This window comes from Uloborus diversus, chromosome 6, assembly GCF_026930045.1.
Source record: "Uloborus diversus isolate 005 chromosome 6, Udiv.v.3.1, whole genome shotgun sequence".
NCBI lineage: Eukaryota > Metazoa > Arthropoda > Arachnida > Araneae > Uloboridae > Uloborus > Uloborus diversus.
This window is the reverse complement of record NC_072736.1, coordinates 161,227,953-161,254,645: the sequence shown is the minus strand read 5'-3', so window position 1 is coordinate 161,254,645 and position 26,693 is coordinate 161,227,953. Positions and strand designations below refer to the sequence as shown.

The 26,693-nt window shown below is 35.1% G+C and overlaps 2 protein-coding genes across 2 annotated transcripts in view; both read right to left on the bottom strand.

The window, feature by feature from the left end:
* Positions 1 to 4,457, bottom strand: part of LOC129224087 (L-sorbose 1-dehydrogenase-like) — a 62,094-nt gene extending 57,637 nt beyond the window's left edge. The window contains exon 1 of the mRNA XM_054858491.1: positions 4,401 to 4,457. The gene's annotated coding sequence lies outside the window, so the exon portion shown is untranslated. The remainder of the gene's footprint in view (positions 1 to 4,400) is intronic.
* Positions 4,458 to 21,366: 16,909 nt separating this feature from the next.
* Positions 21,367 to 26,693, bottom strand: part of LOC129225125 (cytochrome P450 3A11-like) — a 48,978-nt gene continuing 43,651 nt past the window's right edge. Inside the window, exons 13-14 of the mRNA XM_054859686.1 lie at positions 23,549 to 23,711; positions 21,367 to 21,550 (exon numbers count right to left, since the gene is read on the bottom strand). Coding sequence (XP_054715661.1) covers positions 21,455 to 21,550; positions 23,549 to 23,711 — 259 coding nt within the window. The 3' untranslated portion in view covers positions 21,367 to 21,454. The remainder of the gene's footprint in view (positions 21,551 to 23,548; positions 23,712 to 26,693) is intronic.

Here is a 26,693-nt window from a genome sequence, read left to right as displayed (position 1 = left end):
ATTTATTCTAAAAATTCCGGAAAAATACCCAAAACAGCAATTTTTAGATGCCTCCCATTCCGAAACCCGACGCACAATGGGGTGGGACTTTTTACATGTTCTTATTGGGAGGGTAATAAACAATTTGCACCAGGTTTAGCTTTTTTTTTTTTTTTTTTGGATGTTTGGGTCCGACCCCTATTTTTATTGTACTATTAGGGAGTTTTTTAAAATTCAAGTCCAAAAGACGAAATTTATTTGACCTCGAATGATGATGATTGATTTATGAAGGAGTTCCGCGGGGGTTGCGTTAGGAGCACTCTCATGGTTTTTCGAAATTGCAGTCCTAAATATTCATGTGTAGGCCATCTTTAATGACGTTATGGCAAAGGGTTGGGTTTGAGAACGTTTTCCTGGACTTTTTTCAAAATCTAAGCTTTAAAAACTCATTTTCAGGCCAGCTTTGGGGACGAAAAAAGAAGGGTTTGGAGTTCCTCACTCTTCCCTCAGTTTGGCTACATCCCTATCTTCATTTTAAATTTTAATTATTTTTAAACGTATTGTGGCAATACTTTCTTCCAATTTTCCTTTGCCAAACACGATTATTTGCTTGGATTTTCCATAGTAAAATTTCCAATTTCCAGCCTAATATTTTAGTTTGCTTGAAATACAAGAGTCTGCGGCCCCAGAAAAAGAACTTTTAACATTTTGCATGGATGTGTTAATTTTCTGCGATACCTTTAGGTCTTTATTCCACTTCATTTTATTTTAAATATGCCTCCTACATCTCTTGATCAAGCTTTGATTTACTTACGATTTTTACATTCAAACATATAGAACTTATGGTGTGAGTATTCATTACAATACTTTGAATCTCTCTTTGAATTAACTGTTTTTCTCTCCCTCTATTTCTAATATACAGTGGCTCCCAAAAGTGTTCGTACACTTTGAAATTTTTTAGTAAAACCAAAATAACGGAAAACTGAATTCGAATATGAAGTCCAATATTTTTTTACATCATTCCTATGTCATTCTAAATAAAACCCTGTATTTTTTAAAAAATATTGACGGATCTTCTTTTTGAAATGAGTCAAAAAACGAAAAGACATAGAAATAATACGCCACAAAAGTCATCGTACCTTCAAATATTTTCGAATGAATTCGTGATTAAAACTATCATATGTCGTTTTTTTTTTATTATTTTTGCATTGTGTTGACCCTTAAAAATCATTTGGCTTGAATTTTTTGTTTATTTAATCCTAAATATTGGGCTTATTACTTTAAAATGGCTGGTATTCGTAAAAAATCACAAACACCATTCGAAATTTGAATTTTTTCCTCACAATAGCGCTAGATTGGTTTGAAATGTCTCTAAATTAGTTATTTTATTCCACTCTATAGTAAAGTGCTTGATAAAATGCTTTAAAGAAAAGAGTCGGACCGAAAGTAAGGTAAGAAAAGGTCAACCGGCAAAGTTGACAAAGCGTGATCGGAGATTTACAGTTAAAAAATTTATTAAAAACACACATTTGAGTGCTGTAAAAGTTTCTGCACAGTTAAATGAAAATTTTTACATTTAATTTTCCCCTAAAATTGTTCGCCAAGTTCTCTGATTAGCTGGATTAAATGGGAGCTCTTCCCGCAGAAATTTTCTTGGCCGTGCGAAAAACAGAAAGCTTACGCTTTTCGTCGCAAAATCAATGACAAATAAGCTCAAAACGTTTTGAGTCTTACTTACAGACAAAAATGAATTCAACATTTTTGGTTAAATTGTTGTATAATTGTAAATAGAAGAAAAAATTAGGAACTTAATCTTAAGAACTTATTTGAATCAGTTAATCAGGACGGTGGAGGTGTTCTAGTGTGAGGGTGCATATCAGCATCAGGACTTGGTAGAGAGAAAGGAACGCATATTGGTAAAAACAATCAACAAAGGGAAAATGGAATACATATTTGTAATGAAGTAGTAAGCGAAGTGAAAATGGAAAGTATATTGATAATGAAGCAATAAGCAAAGTGAGAATGGAAGCAAATGTTGCGTTTGAAACTTTTTGAATCAAGTCCTGGCAGATATTTGATTTATATTAAGGATGAGTGAACAGGGCCCGATTAACTTCTGAAGTTAGGAGAACCTAAGTCCTAATTCAGGGCCCCCACCTTTTGTCTTCAGTGCTTATTTTCTAAAAATTCTACGCACATTGAAATAAAACTTACTAATGTATATGTATTTTTTCTAAAAAGGCCAAGCAAACTTCCAATGAAAGTTTATCCCCCCCCCAAACATATTGAACTTTTGTACAGTAGTACATACTTTTGTACGCCTTTTCGCAGCAGATAAGGGTGGCTAGTTGCTGTTTCAGATTTTTCTGAAACAGCAACTACCAACGTGTACTGTTGCTCCAAAACGTGCTACAATATACTTTTATACCACTTCATAAATTTTACGAAGCGGTATAAAAGTATATTGTAGCACGTTGGGGAAAATTTCACAGATAAATAAAGCTTGCTATTACATTTTTTGAACTGTGTCCGCACTTTTTGAAATTGTTCCAAAATTTTTATTTAGCGAGTTCTAATGTTTGAATACTTTTGAAAATACATTCAAAAGCACAAACTGAAAATTTTATGCCATTTTTGGGCCCCCTGTTAATTTTGAGGGGACGCTCAAGCTTCCTGAGCCTTTTGGGTAATCAGGGGCCCTGTGAGTGACTGCGGAATCCGGACATTTGGAGGAATCCATGCGACTAAACACAAGACTTACATTAAGTCATTTCACAAGACTTACAAATAAATCTTGTGGCATAAAAATTAAAAAAAAAAAAAAAAAAAAACTTTTCCCCCATTTTCAATCCGTATCAAGTTTAAGGATAGCCTCATATATATAACTAGTGGCATCCGCACGGCTTTGCCCGTAGTAGAAAATCAGAAGGTCATTTGGTTCGCCTGTATATCAAAAAATAATGGATGATGAAGTTCTCGTCAATTGGCTATGTTAAATGGATCTCCCATGTTACGGATCCACGTTATGATGATTTCGTAATTAACTATTCCACGTTGTGATAATTTGCTCGGAATTTTTTTTCTTAAAATTGGAATAGAAAAAGAACCACATCGAATTTTCGAAAAATCGCTTCGAGGTGCACACCCTCATGCTACAAACTAACTTTGTGCAAAATGTCATGAAAATCGGCCGAACGGTCTAGGCGCTATGCGCGTCACAGAGATCCTGACAGACTTTCTACTTTATCATTAGTAAAGATAAAGATAGCCAATGATCGAGTCCAGACGCCATCAACAATGAAACTAGCACCAAGACATGATAATTTGATAATATGTTTCGGTAATGTTTAACATGCAGGAAAAGGCTTTATTGTGACAAGGCCGAACTAGATCCGGTAGCTTAACTGTTTTACTGGTAAGACTGTCATTTCATGGGAACGAAGAAACGAAAAAGTGGTCAACAATGAACACTATCTACTGGAGTTAGGGTTAAAATTTCAGCACTCAAAATATCACCAAACAGGCAATTGCTTCGATCAAATGTAGAAGCAGTTTTCACCCGTCATATCTTGACAGGCGATTTTCTAATACTTCAAATAAATTCTGATAAAAATGAAATCACGTGTGTGTTACTGATTAGCTTGTTTAAGGGGTTACAGTATCTCAAAAATGATGAAACGATCAAAAAAATTTTTATTGCTTATTTCAAAAGAAAAAACTATTCTAAACACAGGGGAAAAGTTTCATTGCTTTAGTTCAAATATTTAAAATGTTGTGAGTGGTTTTAGGCCATGCTCCCTATGAGTTCTTATGCAAAAGAAAAACTTCAAATTGCTTTTTCTCGATGATGTTTTTTTGTGTTTTCATTTCATTAGAATCCCTAAGGATTTTTTTCTATTAAAGATACAGTTTTAAAGTAATCCTTTTTGCAATTGGGATAACATATTTGACAAAACTGTGCATTGGATAAGCATTTTATAAATTACTCTAATGTTTAGAGCATGTTAAACCTTTAAAAACCAATTTAAAAAAAAAAAAAACTTTGATTTTTTACATAATTAATCACAGAAAATTTTCGAATGAACTCATAAGCAAATGAAGGAACAGATTTTTAGAGATGATTATAGTGATCGTTTTGCAAAAAACGTTTTTAAAATTAGTGCAAAAATAAATAACCTTAGGGATTTTAAAAAGTTGAAATTTTCCTCAATTTTTTGAATCTTCAAAAAAAAAGTAGGCAATATTTTTAAATTTTGAATATAAATTATTGATTACGAAATAAGTATGCATGTTATGGTTTCAAAGAAACTTAAAATTTATATAAATTAAAAGAAATTGCTTGAAAGGTACTGTGACCCCTTCTAGATTATAAAAGTTTGAGAGTTATAAATTTTAAAACAATAAATTTAAATTAATCTTACTTGCTCAGAAAGCGCTGGACGACAGCACGGCAAGAAGTATAAATGCTGAAAGGCAAAGTATCCCATTTATAGACACACTAGTTGTCTTTATTGAAATTTATTGCTTTCTTTGCGAGTCAATAGCAATTTGCAGTAAAACTGGGGTTCGCGAAAGTGATGCGCACTAAAACCCTTTTTCCTTAAAGCTGGATCGGCTTTAGATCATATGTCATTTTAATTGCTTTCAAAAATGCTGCAGAAACCTTTCTTAAGCTGCTGAACAAATTGGACCTCAGATTATTTATTTTTCGGCGCCAATGTCAACTTTGCCGGAAAATCTCTCCCGTAGAGTATAAAACCCCTATAATACGTAACGCATAAAGTTTTGGAACGTTTTATTTAGTCTTCATCAAACTGGAGATTTTGTTGGATAGCACCTTCTCTTTATTGCTTTCAAAGCTTTTGCACCGTAACTCAAATAGTGCGACACAATGGTGATGTTTGCTCAAATGGAACAAGGTATACTGGACTCATACTAAAATATAATGTACCAAATACACGAAAATTTATGACTTATTGTATATATATATATTTTTTTACATCATTAAGCTGTAAAGTGTCTTTGCACAGGGAGGGATAAAGAATCCCGATTTTGTCACAGACGGTGACTGTTAGAAAGATCCTCTTTTTGTGATTTTTTTATCACAACCAATTTCACATCAGTTTAGTGGCGATTTCGCCACAGATGGTGACTGTTAGAAATATCCTCCTTTTGTGATTTTTTTATCACAACCAATTTCACATCAGTTTAGTGGCGATTTCGCCACAGATGGTGACTGTTAGAAAGATCCTCCTTTTGTGATTTTTATCACAACCAATTTTACGTCAGTTTAGTGGCGGTTTCACCACAGATTATGATGGTTAGAAAGACCCTCCTTTTGTGATTTTCATCGCAACCAATTTCACAACAGTTTAGTGGGGATTTCGTCAGTGATTTTGTCACTGATGGTGACTGTAAGAAAGATCCTCCTTTTGTGTGCGATTTTTATCACAACCAATTTCACAACAGTTTAGTGGGGATTTCGTCAGTAATTTTGTCACTCATGGTGACTGTAAGAAAGATCCTCCTTTTGTGTGCGAATTTTATCACTACCAATTTCGAAATCAGTTTAGTGGGAAATTTACATTATGCATTTTCTCTATAGGCCGGATTAGGGTAGTCCGACCATTGAATGCACACACCTAAGTGACAGAACGGTTTGTAACGTCAATAGAGGGAACAAGTGCTGGTAATCTTAATATATAAAAATGGAGTTTGGTAAATTTGTTCCCTAAGATCTCAGAAACTACCCGGCAGATTTGGCTGAAACTTTCACCGTTTGTTCAGTTTGGTACTGGGAAGGTTTATAGACCAGTTCGAAAAAAATCCGATTCATAGTTCCCTTTTTATTCCAATTTTAGTCCCAATTTTCGACTTAAATGCCCCAATATGGGGGTGAAAAAAAATGTGCACATATTAACATTATATGTCCATCGAAAGCGCCAATTTTTCTGCTGAAGATACCATCGGTTCGAAGTTTCTAAGTTGTATAAAAAACGAGTTATGAGCTTTTTTGTTCCCTGTTCGAAGGCTTTCATCAACCCAAGTCATTATTTAGTGTGTCATCTCAACTCCCAAGAATTGTTGTATTGTTGAATATTTTTGCGTTTCGTCTGACTTTTTGAGGCTTTTCTCAAGTCAAATCTTAAAGTAACGTTTTTCCACAAGATTGGCTAAAAATAAATGAATTTCGCTGATTATTTTACTTTTAAACGGAACTTATGTAATTAATGGTTTATTATTATTATTTAAGCTGATTGAACACTTGCTCACTATATCCAACCAACCAGCAGAAATATCGCCAGAATTTTTTCAGAAAGATTTCAGTAGCTGATGCATTTGGCAGTTTTTTTCCACTGTCGCTGTTTTTGAGCCCAAAGACTACGTGATAATGTTTCTCAGCTTTCACCATATAAACAAAATAGCGCCAATCAAAGATACTTAAAAAAAATATATATACTGTGTAAAATAATTCAACAACTAAATAAGCAAATCCATAAACCGCACAAAAACTTCCATTAATTTTTCTTTTTGCACGATTTCAAACAATCGCCAAATTTTACTACTTACTTTGGAAACATTTCTGATGAAACCGTTTTTTTTTTTTTTTTTTGACCAAAAGTATCTAATAACTAAAACAAGTGTAAGGGGAACACGGGCGGCTGCATTTTTTAAAACAGTTTGTACATCAATAGCCATACAGAGAAGGTTTTAGTTTTTAAAAAAAAAGTACTAACAGATAAATCTTTTTAAACATGTAAAGTTTAATTTCATATTTCGGAAATTCTTCAAATTTGTATATGCTTAAATGTCGTGCTTTCGTTTCTTATTGAATACTATTTTGATCTTTATACTTATTGCTATTTTAGTTTAAAAATCGAGCTTCTTCCTTACTCCTTAATCACGTCAAAAAGGTTTGTTTTAAATTCTTTCGCTTAAAACAGAAAACAAGGGCAAGTATTGATTGTTTCTCATAATTATTACTGACCCAGGCAACGCCGGGTATTTTTGCTAGTAATAACTAAAAATTTGTAAACCCCGGAAATGACGATTACAGAATGCAATGAAAACACTACCATAAAGTGGGGCTACTTGGACCCGAAATTTCATACTTTTTCCGAGTTTTGCACTGAGTGCTTTAAGATAAATAAATACCTTTGTGCTGAACAGTAAAGTAAGAAAAACAACGTTAGAAAAAGCACAAATTTGCCGATTACAGCAGACACGTGTTTCGGCGTTATAGGGAACGCGTTTTTCAATGCAAAAAGTAATGAGCTTATGGATGAAAAGACATCCGACAAAAGCTTTCTTTTCATTCATAGTCTTTTCATCCATAAGCTCATTACTTTTTGCATTGAAAAAGGCGTTCCCTGTAACGCCGAAACACGTGTCTGCTGTAATCGGCAAATTTGTGCTTTTTCTAACGTTGTTTTTCTTACTTTACTGAGTGCTTTGTTAAACCCATAATGTGAACTGATAACCTTGTTTCTACCACTTTTCAGCCGTTCTGCTACCACTCAAAGACTTTTTTTAAACAACAATTACAACTCTTTATATATTGTTTTCTATTTTTAAAAATTGGGTTAAAGTAGCCCCGCGCTGGGGCTACTTGGTCCCACTCAGCAAATCCATTAGAAAAAGCTGTAAAACAGGTGGTGTTATCAAGAAGGACCAATGATTTTGAAACATAAACTCAGAACGTACATTCTAGTGAGTAAACTATTTATATAAATTCCAAATTATGTATATAAATTAATATAATATCAACGTTTACATGAAAACATATTTTTAGGCTAACATAATTTCACAAATAGAAACATAATCTAACTACAGTTAAAATCAATTGAAATGCTCATTCTTTAAACATTAGAAAGAATGGAAACCCCTCAATTTAATGACTTGGGTGGATTTTTTTTCTCTGATATTATTTAATACCTGCTCTTCCTAGTTACTAAATACTACAGGATGCCCAGTAGGGTGTCCCAAGATATAATGGCGAAAAAAAAATTTGTGAAATCGAATACGCATACCCTCCAAATTTTTTCCATTTCACCTCAGAAACATGAGAAAAAAGTTCCATTGCAATTAAATAACGGGAACCCGTGCCGACTTGAGGTCAAAGTTGGACCTAAAATCCTGTAAGGCGACTACAGTGGAAAAATTGCTAACTGCATAATTCATTACTACACGCGACATCAATTTATTTAAAGCAGATATTTACAACAATATTAGACTAAAAGAAACATTACTGTACATATTTTTAATTCAATGTTTGCTTTTTGCAGTCAGAATAGAACATCCTCTGCTCTTGAACACAACGTAACAGATTGTTTTTGTTCCTCATCAACTGTTAGCAAACCATGAAAGTTCTGCATCATTTTTACCGCTCTTTCAGCTGCATCGTTTACTGCACTAAGCTTTGAGACAGTCTTTTTCACATAAAGGAATGAAATATTATTGACCATACCATAAAAGCTGGATGAATTTTTGTAGAGCAGCTTTTGAGATAATTGGGTCCACATTTTCGTACACTTTTATCAAAAAGCACAAATCTTTTTTGGGTGCTTTGACTGTCAAAATGCATTGAAGCCATGGTTTCACGTATATTGTCACTACAAAAAAGCAGACATCAAACAATGCTTCATTTTCCTTCGTATCTAGTTTTAGTTGTGAACTAAATATAATAGTTTTAGGGAGTAAATCGCTCGAGCCATCCATCGAGCTTTGTGCATGACTCCCGGTGGTCTTATTTTAAATTCATTTTCTGTATCTCCACCTAAAAATATGATAGGCAGTTCTGTCAACTCTTGATAGTCATCCCTGAGCGTAATATTAGTAAGTTCAGCACGGTAAAAGTCAAGTAAATTTTCCAAGTTAGGGTACAGTTCGGAACAACTCCGCAGCTCCTCCATAGCACTGTATTTAAGTGAGATAGATCAGTTCATATATGTGGTGGCGGCAAGCAAAGGAAAGCATTTCTCTATCAAATTTTTGCTCAAGAATAGCGCAAGAACCACTTAAAGGACCTGTTCTGGAAGCTGTAATATCACAACTTAACTTTGTCTTCGAGATTCCAATCTAAAACTGCCTTTCAAACAGCCTTTTTTTGTTCTTTTCCTGTGGAATTATCCAGTTTAAACTCAGCAATGAGTTGTTCCGTCACATCCATATAAAATAACTATAGATAAGCGATCTTCTTATGATTTTTGAGCACTCAAAGCAGGCAACAGTCCCATCTTCCTCTATTTTGATTAACCGAAGTGCATCAGCATGTGCAATATTGAATAAATTGTTTAAATTACTTGAAAATTCTTGTTGGCGCTGCCTGAATACTTGCTGTTTCTCTGCATTTTTTTGTAAGTCTCTCTAGATTTGATACAGGTTTTTAAGTTTATTCACACAATTTAGCAACGATTGGGTGGGAACGCGTGCCTTTTCGCAAAAGATGATGCATTCCCGAATAGCGATATTTGCACTTTCACTGATGGTTAAATTTACTTCTCGAATGTTATAAAACAAAACCGACCGAACTTGTCCGTTAGAGGGAAGTTTCAAGCCCGTAGTTTGTTGTTTTACGACTTCTATTAAAAATATCTCTTTTTTCAAACTTTGCAATTCCACTGCCATGTTTCGTTCCCTATGGAAGGACTATACTGCGCTCGCTGACCGGAATGTATTCGTACTGACATGTTTGACGGTTTGCAAATTACTACGGATAAGCCCCCCTCCCCCCAACATATGTTTTTCTGTTTTCATTTGTTTTCTGTGCACTATTTATAGCTGTTTTGAGCTTTGCAAAGTATCGCGTCGCCAGCATTCGCTTGCTTATATGAATACACGTGCTATTTACACGTTTAGGCCTTTAGGCGCAAGTCGGCACGGGTTACCGTGCTTCAAATTGCATGAAACTTTTTTTCCAACGGTTTTGATATAAAAGGAAAAAAATAAGAGGGTATGCGTTTTAAAAAAACGACTTTCATTTTTTTGGGACACCCTAATGCCCAGGCTTGTTTTGTGAATGATCTTTTAATTTCCTTTTTACAGTTGATATACTTAAGTCAAAATGGGCTGATGACACTCTCTAAGACATTTCTCCGGAATTAGTTGAATCTGGACACAATTGGAATTTTTCCTCTTAATAACCCCCATTTTTTCCTAATTCAAGGGGTTCTCTTTTACTTTCGGACCCTTTTTATCCCCAGATCTGCAAAAAACGGGTATAAATAGTAACTAAACATTACAAACCTTACTTAACATAAATAAATGATGAAATGTGGTTTGGGGCTGTTTGAACGCTGCGCTGGGTTCAAGTAGCCCCATTTTATGGCAACCAGTGCACTTTTACTAACTTATATTAGTTACTGTGTTAATTATATAGCTATAACCTTAAAACACCGTTATTTTATTAAGAAATAGAATGCAAACATAAAACTATCTTGACCTTGATGATATCAGATGTTTCCATGAACTTACATGCGAAAGTTTGTAGACACAAAAAGCAACTGTTTAGACAACTTGCAATCATAACCTCAATCAGAGAAAGGCGGGAATAGCAGAAACTTTGCTTCATGCTCCAGCCTGTATCTAGTACTGTTACCTGTCAAGGAGAAATTTTTTTCAGTCTATACATTGAGTTATATAGGACCAGGACGGATTTTAAATACTTTTTTTCTCATGGGTTCAAGTAGCCCCTGGAGGCTCAAGTAGCCCCACTTTACGGTACCGCATCTATTGGCTGGTTTTGGATCTTACCAGAGAACCAGTCAAAAACCAAATCCTAATTCAAATACAATTCCTAAAATATCTCTTTACACTTAGAACATCAGTCCTTGAATTCCCGATCAAAATCAAGCCAACAGCTCCTAAATAAATCCCGTTTAAAATGAAAAAAAAAAAAAAAAATATGAGAGTAAAAATCCCCTTAAAACCAGAGTAAGCACAACAGTTTCTGAAAATTCCCATGTTAATAAGGACAATAGTACATAAAATCTCACATTAGGAAAAATACATTTCCTAAAATCCCCATTAGAATAACATCATCAGTGTCTCTGAAAATCCCCGATAAAATAAAAGTAACAGTTTTCAAATAACGTAGACCTCCTTCTGAAAATTTCTGCCTAGAATCGTTCCGAAAATATTCACCAGAAAATATAGCAAAAAAAAACATTTAAAATAAGAACAATACTTTATAAGAACAATTATCAATTCTTAAAAAATGGTGCAAAGGCTGTCTGCAAAAGAAAAAAAAAAGTTTTTTTTTTAAAATGACATCACAATTATAATAAAGTGGAAATATCTAGGGCTAGAGAGGAGAAGATTTTTTTTGGTTCCCAAAATAGTATTTTTATATGATCATAGCATGTACTACAAAAAATATTAATTTTAATGATAATATGTTTCATCGTTAAAATCTTTATATATATGATTGGCTGTATGTGTGTATGCGTATGCTCCTTATACAAATTCCAGTTTAAGCGGAAAATTTCTCAGAGGTCCTTTGATGCTTAAGAATTCACGTGGGAGAGGGAGGGGGGGTGAAAAGGATCTTCATACAAATCCATACTTTACGTCGAAATGTGGCGTACATAGGAATGTGCAAGGGGAGGGTCCAAGGTCGAAAGCCCCAATACGCCATCAAACATAATGTCTTGATTTTATCGATTCCCCCAATAACGAAAAACAGTAGAAAATAAACTATTGAATAAATAATTATTTAATGAAATATACTTAAATAAATAACCAGAAAGCGAAACAATTTCCCCAGTTACTTTTCTCATAATAATAATAATAATATTTAAAAAAAAAAAAAATGGATTCAGCAAAGCAAATTCATTGTTGTAGAAGCACCATATGGTTATAGAAGTTTATAGAAACTCATTTTAATCTGTAATTACAAAACTAAAAACATAGTTATTGCAGTGTATTTATTCATTTATAATCACCATTCTGCTTCTTATAGGCAATTTGTTATAGGAAAAGAACACAATATTTAAAACAACCTTTTAACATGAGGCTTGAGTTTTTTTTTAAACTTATTAGATCTTAAATTGTTGTTACCTTTGTTTGAATTTATTTTACATGCAAAATACATAGAATCGTAATCAATCGGGGAAAAAAAAGAAGACCTATGGGAGGGGACCCCCCCCTGGACGGTATGCGCCATCGACGTCGAATCTTTAACAAATTTAGTACCGAAATTCTTTGATGCTGAGGAGTTCACATGATGGAGGGGGGGGGGGGGGCGAAACTTGAAAATCCGTGAAACGAATTGCTAATACCTATTAAAAACAATGACTGAATTTCTGGAACTTTATAAAAAAAAATCTAGTGTGGTTTAAATTTAAGTATTGATTCATAAAAGTTCTTGGCTACATGTTGATGTGAAATTTTGCACGACTTTTTTCATATATGTATGCCCAATTGTTGAACATGCGCCATTAGACACAATTTTTATTTACGAAGTACTATTCATTTTCCTAAGCCGAGACTTAGCGCCAATTTGCGCATGCGTCAGGTCTGCTGTGATTTTATCAAAATAGGGAGGGAAACACGGAAGTAAAATTCTCAAAATAACGTGTTCAAAGACAGCAAGTGCGAGAGGTAAGTGCCCATCCTCAACCTATCGCCCCTTTCTGAAATGGAATCTGTCCGGAGTGGTAGTCTTCGCTTTCGAGAACGGACAGTACTACACCGCTCAACGCAGCTCCAATAACTATGCTACTGCTCATTAAAAATTGCTACACCAAGAAGGAGTTGTCAGAATGAAACAAAATTTTGCACACGTGATGGCAACATTAACACTAGAAAACGATTGCAAAATGAAAGCAGAATGATCATTTATCACTGGAAAAATCTCACATGAATGGAGGTTTAAGTACCCTGTTGTGCCACCTCTAGCTGGAATGTAAGAGTCGATACGGTCGAGCATTGACGTACAGCAGTTTCGTACGATGTCCTACGTTCTCTTGTACCACAGTTGCTGTAAACGCGCCACTCATTCGATCTAACTTACAGGCTGTCCAATTAACCGTCTCAAGAGATCCCACATATGCTTTTCTCCGAACACACCCCACCACTTAGCTGTTAGCCTTTGGCTCCATCGTCCGGGGGGTCCGCGTAGCGGGCCCACCGCACGACTGGGTGCGACGATCCCACATATGCTCGTGCAGAAATCGCGATTTAACAGAAGCCCACTTTTTCATTGTCTGAGCGGTAAAATTCAACCGTTCATTTTTTTTACTGAGCAATCACATTGCTTATTGTTCTGATTTGACTGCTTTTGGCGTCCTATGACTTTATTTTCCACCCGCCTCCTCGGCAGCACCACCGTCGACTGGCCCTTCCCGTTGCTTCTCCTCTAGCGAAAACAGTCTCCAGGTTTCGTCTATATATCCCACACGCATACATACACTCACATACACACACACACAAGCATACCCACACACTCATGCCTGCACACAGACACAAACACACAGGCCTACATACACACGCGCTCGTGGTTGCGAAAGTCATAATTTTAATTCAAGATGTCAAAATTCAAATTTTCTTTTTTTGAGCAATCACGATTGCTTATTGCTTTCATTTGACTGTTTTGATGTGCTATCATTTTATTTTCCCGCCAGCACTCTTTGCAGCATCACCGTCGACCGGCTCCTCACGATGCTGCTCCTATAGCGAAAACCGTCTCCAGGTTGCATCCATATCCTACACTTACACGCATGCATACACATACACAAACACATACACACACATAAATACAGACACATACACACACACACAAACACATACAACTACCCACATATTCATGCATGCACACAGACACAAACACATATGCCTACACACACATACACATACCCCGCCCCCACGCACACAAACACTCATACACACACCTACCCACACACTTAAGCCATCACACAGACACAAACACACATGCCTACACACACATACACATACCCCTTATACACAAACACACATACCCCCCACACACACTCGTGATTGCGGAAAACATAATTTGAATTTAAGATGTCAAAATTCAAACTAATTTTTTTAATTTTTTTTGATTGGAAAATGCCACAACACTGTAATTAACCGGATTCCATGGTTTGACGTTTTATCAGGGGACTGAATTCAGGGCAAACACAAAGAACTGTAGCAGACGAGGCTGGAGAGGCATCATTTCGTGTTCGCTTCACTGTTCTAGCGGAGTAAAGTTCCCTGTCAAATTTGTTTTCTGCTTCTTCTTTACTGTATTGCATCTTAATACACGTGTATACTCCATTTTATGTCTTTGCAAGGCTACCTCACAACGTTTCTTCACTTTTGTGTGATTGCTCCGTGCTCCCATAATTGTTTTGAGCAGTATATTTACAGAAAACAAAAAAAATCGCAGGAATTTCCATGAATTAGAAAAACTCACGAACATTTCAATAATTAAACTTGTAAATAGCAAGTTTGCACCCCCTAGTAGCTAATGAAAGAATCCACTTCCGCCCTAAACCGGATATTTACCTTTCGATTTGCTCGACGGTAGGACAGTAAATAACTTAAATTGACATTTTATAGCTTAATAAAAAATAAAAGTACTTTCAGATTTCTTGCGAAATCATCGTTCGAGACATCGAATGGTTTTAGGATTTCGCAATAGTTACTAACTTGAAAATAAATATTTTCTCACCTATGCTTTTAAAAACACTACGCCTGGTGCTACTTCACGAGCCATACAAAATCTTTTGTAACATTTTTGAAACTTGTGGGCAGATAACAGTTTTGCAAAGAAACAGGTGCAGATTGCATATGTACTGCAGAAGAATTTTAAATTCTCGTTCGTGTGAGTCCCAGTTGCTCAAATATTTAAAGAAAACGAAAACTATGTCTCTACATCTCTACATAGTATAAAATGCAGTCTCCAAAAAGCGTCTGTGTGTTTGAACTCGCAAAACTCGAGAACTACCCGGCCGATTTTGCTGAAATTTTCAGTTTGTTCCTTTTAGTCCTGAGAAGGTTTGCAGACCAGTTCGAAAACAATTCGATGAATAGTTCTTTTTTTATTCCAATGTTGGCCCAATTTTCACATAAATTCCCGAATATGGGGGTGAAAAATTACTCGCAAATAGTAACATTATATATCGTTGGAAAGGGAAGAATTTTCCGCATTCTATGCAATTTGTTCCAATGCTCTAACTTAATTGCGGCGGGAGTTTTTTGCGATTTTAGCTCGAATTTTTTTAGGCTTAGCTGAAATTTAGGCACTACTTTCTTTATTAAATCTATCAGTAAAAAGTAAAGAAATTGTATTTTTGACACCATTGGGAAAACCGACATTTTTTACTCAGATTCATCTCGACCTATGGTCGAAAAACTGAGCTTCTATCCCGAAAGGAAAAACAGTTACAAGTTTAAATTAAGTTCAAAAAATCTCATTTCCATTCAAATTGTTAACCATTTTCTTTCGCATTTTAATTCCTTAAACTTATTTTATTTTGTGTTTCCATGGTTACGCTTTTTAAATCCATCTCTCTTGGTTTAATTTCTTAAAAGTGTTTTAATATCTGTCGTCACTGTTTGGGGGGGGGAGGGGATTTTGCATGATGTTCTTTTTAAATTTATTTAAGCCTGATGGTTGAATAAACATCACTAGACACAATTTTTCAAGGTAGACCGGGCAGAGCCGGGCAACGCAGTCATCAAATAAACTCCGGCATGGTGCAAATCAGCAATTCAAAATCTAATTTAAAATTGTAATTTTCTCTCTAGCGTTTCTAAATCCGCGGTAGTAAAAGTTTGGGAAACTGCAAAGATAAGTAGCCGTTTCACCATTTTTTTGAAAAAATGGAGGTAATTTTTTGAACGTGCTAATTGTTATGTAAGATTTAATGCGTTTTTATGTAAAACATGAAGAAGCATTGATTAAAAACTAACACTAAAATATTGTAAAAATATCAATGGCGTGCGAAGTAAATGTTTAAGGTTTTCCTAAAGTGTTTTTTTTTTTTTACTGAGGAAGAGAGGTGATCGTATTTGTGTCATTTAGTGCAAAATCAGAAACATTGCAAGAATATTGATGCAGTAAGAATGTAAAATGATCAATGCTTTCCAAAAGTGTTTTTTGTTTAAACGAAGGAATAGAAATGATAGCATTTGCATCTTTGAATGTGAAATCAGAAATATTGCAGGAATGCTGATGAAGTAAAAATATGAAGTTATCAAGAATCACACTTTTTTTTATATACTATCTTTTATTTTTACAAAGGAAAAAAAGTGATTGTACTTGCATCATTCAATGTAATATAAACATCGCAGTAAAAATATAAAATGATCAAGGAGTTTCAAAAGTGATTTTTTTTTTTTAAACAAAAGAAGAGAAGTGATTTTATTCGCATTATTAAATGTAAAATAAAAACAATTGCATGAATATTGATGCCGGAAAAATAATAATGATCAAAGCGTTTAAAAATTTTTTTTTTTTAAACGAAGAGAAGTAATTTTATTCACATAATTCAATGTAAAATCAGAAACATTGCAGAATACTGATTACTGATGCAGTACAAATATAAAACCCTCAAGGAGTTCCAAATGTGTGTGTGTGTTTAAATGTGTCTTCAATTTTTACAAAGGAGAAAAAGTGTTTGTATTTGCATCATTCAATGTAAAATCATAAACATTGTAGGAATATACATTAAAAATATAAAATAATCATGCCGTTTCAATTTTTTTTTTACAAAGGAAGATAAGTGATTTTATTTGCATCATTCAATGTAAAATCAGAAACATTGCAGGGATATTGATGCAGTAGAAGTATAAAATGACCAAGGTGTTCCAAAACTTTATTTTATAAAGTCAGAGAAGTGGATTGTACACACATCTGTCAATAGATTGGGGGGGGGGGGACCAGAAAGTAATGTTGTTTTTTTCTCTTTTCAAGCAAATAAGCTTTTTTGAAGCTTTTATTTGTAACCAACAATGTAGTTACATTCGTTATGTATAGCCCTTTGCCAACAAGTACGCAAATTTTCAATCCCAGATAGATAAAAATCATATGATTTTTGGAGCAAAATATCTGGAAATTTCCAAAATCAGATTATGCCTAGTCATTGTAAGTCAACTTCTATCAAATAGACCTGTGAGAACATTCTGAACTGTCATTTCACCCCTACGTTTTTTCTCACGCCACGCTCTTGTTATTTCTTCGCCTGACTTAGGCATATTCACAACAAAATTGTATATTTAAAAAAGAAAATAGATTATAAACAAATGCTCAAGATCCACTTTTAAATTGTAGCCAAAAACAATCAAAATAATGAATTTAATTTTGTTGATAAAGGGAAACCAACTAATTTTGAGGCTGAACTTAAGAAATACTCTGACTTGGTTTGAATCAAAGAAAGCTTCAAAAACCTGCATATATGAAAAGTTTAAAATGACCAAAATCCACAAATATATGCTTGCTTAAGCTCAGACTTCAAATTAATTTGTTCAATTTATTAACAAAACTGACTTTATAATTACTATTATTTTTTATTGCTTTTGGCAATAATTAAAAATCGGAAGTATTTCAACTTGATAACTACTGTTAGTTATTTTTGTTTTTGGCAACGATTAAAAAACAACTACGTCATTTCCGTCACACAAAAAGCTTGCAGATCAGAGTTTCAAAGCCATCGCATAAAAAGTTTCACTTCAAACGAATAATAATGAAGAATATTGTTACAAATCAACATGAAAGAATGAGAACTAACCACGATTAATGGGGTTCTTATGTCAAAAGTACTACTTTTAGTCACTGTAATTGATAGAATAAGCAAAAAAAAAAGAAAAAAAATTAACTTGAATTCTGACATTTTGAATTCAAATTGTGTTTTTCGCAATCACGAGTTGCGACAGGGCCCTACTCATTGGGGGCTATTGTTTCTAGAAACAGCTGCTGTCCCCCCAAGCCTACCCCTCCTCCTAGGCGGTTACGTGTGTATAGTTGTGTGTCAGTGTGCAGGCATGTATGTGTAGGCGCGCGTGCGTGCATGTGTAGGCTTGTGTGTGTGCGTAGACGTGTGTGCACGTAGGCGTGTGTGTATGTGTGTAAAGGCTTGTGTTTATGAGCGTGTGTATGCGTATAAGTGTGTGTATGTGTGTATGAGCACGCGTCTGTGTAGAGCATGGACGCCATCGACCAGGAGAAATAGATTCCAGGAGGCAGTGCTCCGAGCCGCGCCTGCAGGAGGCCGGTGGGCGGTGGTGCTGGTGTCCCTGGTTCAAGCTGAAAAAGGCACGGACCTCAAAAACGTCAAGTGAGAACAATAAGCAATCGTGATTGCTCAAAAATAAATGAATAAATAAATAAAATAAATAAATAAATAAATAAAAAACAAATAACACTGACCCAGAAAATACTTTCATTTTCTCAACAGTTATATTTTAATTCATTTTTTTTAATGTCCGATTTTTCAAACAAGGCGGGCCCTTTATGACGTCATAAATGCTGTACTTTGCGCATCTGGTTACCGCGCTTTCACGTTATGATAAATAAGAAGCGAATTCAATATTTTGCGCTCTACGCTTGCTATCAACCCTATAGTTGCCAGTACACATGAGTAATCCCCCCGGGCGGTGGAACCTAAGGCCTACGGCTAAGAGGTGGGGTGCGTGCGGAGAAAAGTACACATGAGTAAAGATGCGAATTAAATATTATGCACTGTGAATGGCAACAGTAAATGGCATTTCATTATTTGTGATTTCATCGGCAGAAGCGTAAACAATGAAAGCGCACCGATTAAAGTAATTTTTAAAAAATATTAAACTTCACATATTATTAAAAAAATGGTCAGATCCTATGTTTTTAAGCATGCTCTATCAGAAAAAAATACTTTTGAAATTTTTTAAACGACCCCATTATGTGTGTGAAAGCTTTACAGTTTAAAATGAAAATAATTTAAAAAAAAAACGCGGTGGTACATCAAAGGGTAGTCAACCCCCAGCCCCTGGACTTCTTGGTTTTTGGATTTTATTTCGAATCCTAATACGGTAGTTTATATATACGTAAGGATTTTTTCACCAATAAAAATACTTGTTTTATCAAAAAAAAAAAGGAAAACTTTCCGATGAACAAAATAGTACGTATCTTTCATGTATTAAGTATAAGAGTGATGTTTTGTGCGGCTTTTTTAAAAAAACTTGCTGCGTCTTATTTTGTTATTTAACAGAAACTAATCTAAATACATAAATGACTACTTCTGTATGTAAGGATGTACGGGGTAATCTTCAAAACTACTGGACCGATTTTAACCATTTTTTCACCATAGATAACTACAGTCTCGGGAAGAAACATAGGCATAATTCATTCCTAAAAAACTTAGTTTTAAAAAGTTATGATGCAAAACAGTACATTTTATGTAATTTTCCCATTAAATGATTAAATATGAAACCCATTGTTATACGAAAATTCGTTGCCTTACAACAGCAATGTTAATAGTAATCATAATGAAAATTTTGAATCAAGGCTTATCCGGAGCAAACATGAGTTTCAAGACATTTAAACATTTGGAAACTCTATGTTTTGCATACTAAGAGAAACATAGTAGAGAGCTTTTTTTTTTCCTTTTGTGTGTGTGTACTATTTCATTAAATAAAGCGCACGGTGTTTTTAGTGATCTTTGTTTTTGTTCGTTCATATTTTGGAAATTCTTCAAATTTTTATGTGCTTAAATGTCGTGCTTTTGTTTCTAACTGAATACTATTTCGTTCTTTAAACTTATTGCTATTTTACTTTTATGGGTAAGGAAGAAGCTCGATTTTTAATCACGTCAAAGCGGTGTGTTTTGACTTCTTTCAGTTAACACAGAAAACAAAAGAAAGTAGCGATTGTTACTCACAATCATTACTGACCCAGGCAACGCCGGGTATTTTTGCTACTATTAAATTAAAAGTAGAAAAAAAGAAAAGAAACCCAGATCCTGAGTGCTGACCTTTCGTTACTTCCCAATTAACATTGACTAGTCTAAAATAAAACGAATAATCCTACATCTCATCCATGTAAATACAATGGATTACTCAACTTTTTTTTTTTTAGTTTTGCAAGAAATATAAAGTTTCATTTCATTTTCTTTGTGTATAGCATGCTCTATATTTTTCTGGGGGAAAGTTATTGAATTTAGACGGGAGGGGACAGAGAACCCAGCTAATGAAAATTATATGATTAAGATAGAATTTCAAACAGTTGTTTCTTAAGTGAAAGATAAGACAAGGGATAAAATTTCTGCGTCATGCATTGGTTTTTGCTCTATTCGAAACGCTCTATTTGGAACGTTCTATTCGAACTATCAGCAGGACAGATGCCACTACAGGTGTCTTACGACTTCCACAACGTTAGAAACGAGTTGTAGTCATTGTTAGTGACTATATTAAAGAACTGTAAAATTTGGTGGGGAGATCAATTTTGTATCAAATGTAAATAAATAGTTGCGACTGTTAACGCTCTAATCCTCGTACATCCATAGCAAAAAAAACCTCGCGTTTTTTGAGTTGAAGGTTTGAACATCATCTGTAAGTTTGTTGCCCAGTGGCATCAATTTCTTCCACCCCTTAATTTTTAAGATAAAAGATGCAGAAATTGAAAATTTTAGTTTCTTGTAAAACAATAGCGAGAAAAATCAGAGGAAGTGAGGAAATATTGGGAAAAAAATCAGTTTTAGCCTTTCATCTTAATATATATAATACTAGCTGTACCCGACGCGCGTTGCTACGCCAACAAAAAAATACATCATTATACTGATTTTCATGACAATCGGTTGAACGGGGCAGAAGTTGCTACTCTGCAGTGCCACCTGGTGGCGAGTGGCTTCAATGAGCATATTATGCACCTTCTCCGTGGAAAAATACATATATATAGCAATTTTCATAATAATCGGTCCAGGTATCAAGTGAAGCCGTGACTATACTCAAATTTTGTACTCACGCAGTTTGCAAGATCAATCAATCGCTAAAAATATCAAGTAGAAAAAGTTTTAAATCCCCCCGTTGCATGAAAAGCCATAAAACAATAAAGAAAGAATTTATTTGTTCAAACTCAAGAAAAATGGCAACAGCTAACTTCTTATCAATGAGATCTTTCACGTGAATTAATTTCTGCAGCCGATAATTTTATTCGTATTTATCCAATGGATTGTGACTTAAATTGGAATAAAAAAGGAACTATCGATCGGATTTTTTTCGAACTGGTCTATAAACATTCCCAGTACCAAAAATAACAAACGGTGAAAGTTTCAGCCAAATCTGCCGGGTAGTTTTTGAGTTCATGGATGACATACAGACAAACATTCATTTTTATATATATAGATTAAATAAATCAGGGTAAAATGAAGAAAACGCAAGTATTTAAAAGAAATTTTATCACAGCAATAAAAGTGTTCATTCAAAAACTGATGACATATATTCTCACGAAATTTATTTTTTTACATAATTTATTTGATAAAATTCTGTGAAACATTTACACAGCCTTTATTCCATCAGTTCTAGGTTCCATAAGAAGAGTTACATGTTTGGGTTGTAAAATAGGCTGTCTTGCTCGGAATTCCAATGGAACCTGAAAATAAATTAATAAGCAAATGAATAAATGAATAAACTTAATAATACATTACTGGCCACTCAAAATGCAACACCAAGAAGGAGTAGTCAGAATGAAATGAAATTTTACGCACGTTATGGCAACTATGATATCAGAAAGTAATTAGAAAATTAAAGCAAAATGGTCATTTATTACTAGAAAAATTCCAAATGTTGAGCCACCTCTAGCCAGGGACCGATTAAGATATCAGGGGGCCCTAGGCCATATGCTTATTTGGGGCCCCTGTGTAGTCATTCCTTACAATTTTAGCCATTGGCGAAAACAGTTTTAGCTATTGGTTTCAAAAAAGTAGCGATTTGGGGCACCTAAAAAGTGGGGGCCCTAGGCCACGGCCTAGTTGGCCTATTCAGTAATCAGGCCCTGCCTCTAGCGTAAATGTACGAGGCCGTACAGACGAGCATTGAGGCAGAGCAGTCTCGTACATTAAGAAGAGATAAAATGGAGGGAGTGAAGACTTTCATTCATGAAACCAAGACCCCAAGTCACGTGACAGATTTCAAATTAAAGAATAGGAAGAAATCAGATTTTTTTCGCTTGTTTCACGCAAAACGTGTCAACCATTCGTCGTTGTTGAGACACGTGACTTGGATTCGTAGCCTCAGCTTCTGCTAAGCCAATGATTGAACTTGCTCGCTCCATTTTTATTCCTGCTCTAAGGTCTCGTAGATGTCCTACGTCATCTTGTAACACAGTTATAGAACTCATTCGATCGAAGTAATAGGCTGTCCAATTTACCATTTCAAGTGATCCCAGATATGATCGATTTGTGGCAAATCAGAGCAGCGTGCAGACCAGAGAAGACGACAATGTTCAAGAGGAAGCCTCTTGAGACCCTTGCTGTGTGTGACCGAGCATTGTTCTGTTAAAAAAGGGATCCTAGGAGCCCCGCGATCAGTGCCATCACATGTGACTGACACTAACTTACCGTTACACTATCATATGGTACTGTGAATCAATATAAGGGGTGCTCATGGTTCGTATACGATAGCACCCCGTAACGTCACTCCAGCTGGGGGTGCGGTGTGCCGTTGAAAAGCAATGACACTGTTTGGGGGTTCACAACAGGTTCTGCATATGCATACAAAAATGTCATCACTGCAAAAATTCTATCTGGATTCACCACTAAAGACGAACTGGATAGAGGATGCGACAAACGATACTGTCTTTTGAGCTAAGTTGATCTCGCCATTAAATACCCTACTCCAAAGTTTGATTTAGCCATTTTAGAGAGCAATACTTAGAGTCTAAGATCCCACTAGGCTTGACCTCCCCTCATCGAGTTTCATAAAAAAGTTACCATAGATGAAGAGTAAAAGCTGTGAATAAAACGTGAAAGTAACTATTTCTACCTCTTTCACGTGACCTAATCAGGGTTGCCAGGGGTTGAAAGGTGCCTGAAAATAAGTATTTTACTCTCATCGAGTTTCCAAAAATTGTTGTCATAAATGAAGAGTAAAAACTCTGAAGAAAGCGTTAAAGTAAGGTTGCCTACCTTTTTTCGGTTCCTAAGCAAGGTTGCCAGAGGCTAAAAAGTGCCCAAAAATGAGTAATTCACCCTCATCGAATATTTCAGTATTGAAACTTTGAACTACGGCAACCCTATGATTAGACCACTTTTGCTTGGGCATATACCATTGGTTTTGTAATATTTTTACCTACGTATTTTTATATAACTTATGTGGATACTCGATTAGGGTAAATTACTCATTTTTGGGCACCTTCAACCCCTGGCAACCCTGATTAGATCACGTGAGAGAGGTAGAAATTCTTACTTTCACGTTTCATTCACAGCTTTTACTCTTCATCTATGGTAACAACTTTAGGAAACTCGACGAGGGAAGGTCATGCCTAGTAGAATCTCGCCCTATTATACTTCAAGTTAATTTCGCATTTCTTAAAAAGCGGGAAGAATAAATTTCTGATAGTGCAAAATACAAGTTAAAGAGCAACGCTTACCTTAGTTTGCGGACATCGCCTAAATCGGAAGTTGCTGAGAATAAATGCTAGGCAGACTTTTATTTCTATGAGCGCAAATCTCATGCCAATGCAGTTCCGAGGTCCGGCTCCGAAAGGCAAATACGCGTACATATCTCGCTTTGCTTTTTCATCCTGACTGAAACTGAAATTGAGAAACTGTGTGACTGGTTGCTGAGAAAGTTCATGCATATTTATGAAATAATCAAGTTGAGTAACGGCACCAGTAACAGACAGTTGTAATACATGAAATACACCGAGCGGCGTTGTACTTCATGTATTTCTGCCTTAGCCCTGGCTATAGGGCGGTAACTTACTAAAAATACCATGCCTTGCCTTCAATCTTCGAGTTGAACCGAACCATTGCTTCGGTCACTCGTCTGGTCAGTGCCAATTCTATATTAGCTACCAGTTTGTTTGACACTCTTGGCTTCCTTAGGAGGTTTTCAACCTCCAGCTCAGTCACTTTCTATGCCGGGCTGATGAGTGCGAATACGCACGAAACTGCAGTCCTCGGATGGAACGAATGAGCTGGCGGTGTTTTTCCTGTATTTCTGCCTTAGCCCTGGCTATAGGGCGGTAACTTACTGAAAAGACAGTCGTAAGTTTGAATTTAAATAATAAGAATTTTAGGCGGGTAAATCTGATGTAGCTGTGGCCCATGAATACGGTGCAGCCATCCAGTGTTATCAGAGTGGATTTTATGAGCCAGTTGGTATTTACAAAGCAGTGGTGGAAGGTTATGAACAGCTACCACGAGGTCTGCAGGTGTTTCATGTTCATTTGAATTTAATAAGGTATTAGTTCTAAAAATAAAGAGCTTCTGCACAATTTGAAGAAGAAAGTGAATTCTGTGTATGACTCATATTTTCCTCATCCTATCTGTTGCTGGGTATTATCAGATTTTTCTGTGTCTGTTATTGGGGGCCGAACATTTTTTTCCGAAATTGAGTAAACAAAAATAGAAGTAACTCATACAGAAGATCCAGAAGCAGCCAAACGTTAGATGAGATGCAATTGCATGAGAAAAAAATAGTTTAAAATGTCTAAATACATTAAAAGGCTCAGAAAATTGAGTTAATCTAAGAGCGATGTCTTAAACATACCTGTTACTGGTGCCGTTACTCTAGGCTTCGCTTAGTGTGAATACTTTAGAAAACAATAATTTTAATAACAATGACCGATTGATAACAATGAAAGAACCACAAAATTAAAGGATTTTAGCGATTCAAACTCATATCTGCTGAATGTCAGGATAAAGTTTTTAAAAAAATCATATTTATGCACTGCACATTCCCCCAAAATTTAAAAATTATACAATGTGGCTCTGAAAAGTTGCGCTATGATGTTGACAATATTTACCTCTTTTGAGTTGGAATATTTTTCTGAGATATTTCGAAAGTGATCCAACTCAAGTCACAAGCAACCCTATCCAAGTGGGAATCACCAATTGGAATAAAAGTTCGCACATCCATAAAACACTTAAAAATATTGAACCCGTCGTTTTTTATCGGCACCAGGCACCTTTAACAAAGTGAAATTTACCCCTAAATATTGAATAATTGGGGTATTAGAGGGTACAATATGTTCTTTATTTTGAATTTTAATAACTAAGGTTCAAATAATGATTGAAAATTTGCAAAAAATAAACAAACTAAAAATGGCGCGTTTCAGGATTTTTCTGAAAATATTGTTCATAGGGGTAAACCATCTCTCTCCATCTTAACCCGTTGTGCGGTTAGTTGCTTATGAGCAATACCGTGTCAGATAATTCACCTTCTTGACCTCACCATTTCCGATTTCAATAAAATTTGGGATGACGGATACATATGACAAAACAAGTAATCTTGCCATTTTTTTGATATCTATTTTGAAAATTGTTCAAAATAGGCCTGTAAAAAAACTCAAAGTGTGCGGAAAAATTGAAAAGTGTGTTTTTACCAAATGACTCTAACTTTCCTCCTAATAACAGTAGAATGAAAATTTAAAACTCATTGCAAAGCAAAAAATAAAAATAAATAAATAAATAAATAAAATAGAGCTTTCTATTGATATATTACATGACTTTCTTACGAAGGATAAAAATAAATAAATAAATAAATAAAATACAGCTTTCTATTGATATATTACATGACTTTCTTACGATAGATTTACGTTTTAGGGTCAATCACCGTGACAGGGTAATATTGCGAATGTTGGTTTAACCCCTATTAAAAGTGTTTTCAGAAACATTTTGAAGCACGTCAACCTTTGTTTGCTTAGTTTTTCTAAGTTTTCAATCATAATATGAATTTTTTTAATTAAAATTTAAAATAAAAGAATATATTGTTTTCTCTAATATCCCAACTGTCCAATATTTAGGGGTAAACTTCCCCCCGTTAATTATGTCTGGTGCCGATAAAAAAAAAACATGGGTTCAATATTTTAAAGTGTTCTGTCGATGTGCAAAGTTTTATTCCAATCTGTGATTTACACTTGGGTAGGGCCAGGGCCTGATTACCCAAAAGGCTCAGGAAGCTTGAGCTTCCCTCTCAGAATTAACAAGGGGCCCAAAAGCGACTTAAAAACTTCGCAATATACTTTTATCACATTTGATAAATTATTTTATGAAATGATAAATCTGAAACAACAACTAACCAGTCTTATCTGCAGCGAATGGGAGTACAAAAACATGTAATGTACAAAAGTTCAGTGTATCTGGGTGTGGGGGGGGGGATTAACTTTAATTGGAAGTCTGCTTTGCCATTTTTGGAAATAATACATATAGCATTAGTGAGTTTTGTTTCAAAAATTTGCGTGGAGTTTTAAAAAAATATATCCTGAAAGCAAAAGATGAGGGGCCATGAAATGAGACTTAGCTTTCTCTAACTTCACATTTAATTTCCTTTGTGAAGTATCAAATATGATTCAACTCATATTTCCTGAGATATCAAGCGCAACATAAAACAAATTTCTGTCTGTCGGTCAGCTGGAATTGACTTAAATTCTGAATTCTGCTGGCCCTTTTAATAAGCGTTTGTCAGTGTTGTAACGGTGTGTTTAGAAAAGTTTCCCCAAACGAAAAGTGGGGGGCCCCAAAATGAAACCAAGCTTCCCCCAATTTGAGAGGTTAATCGGGCCCTGGGTC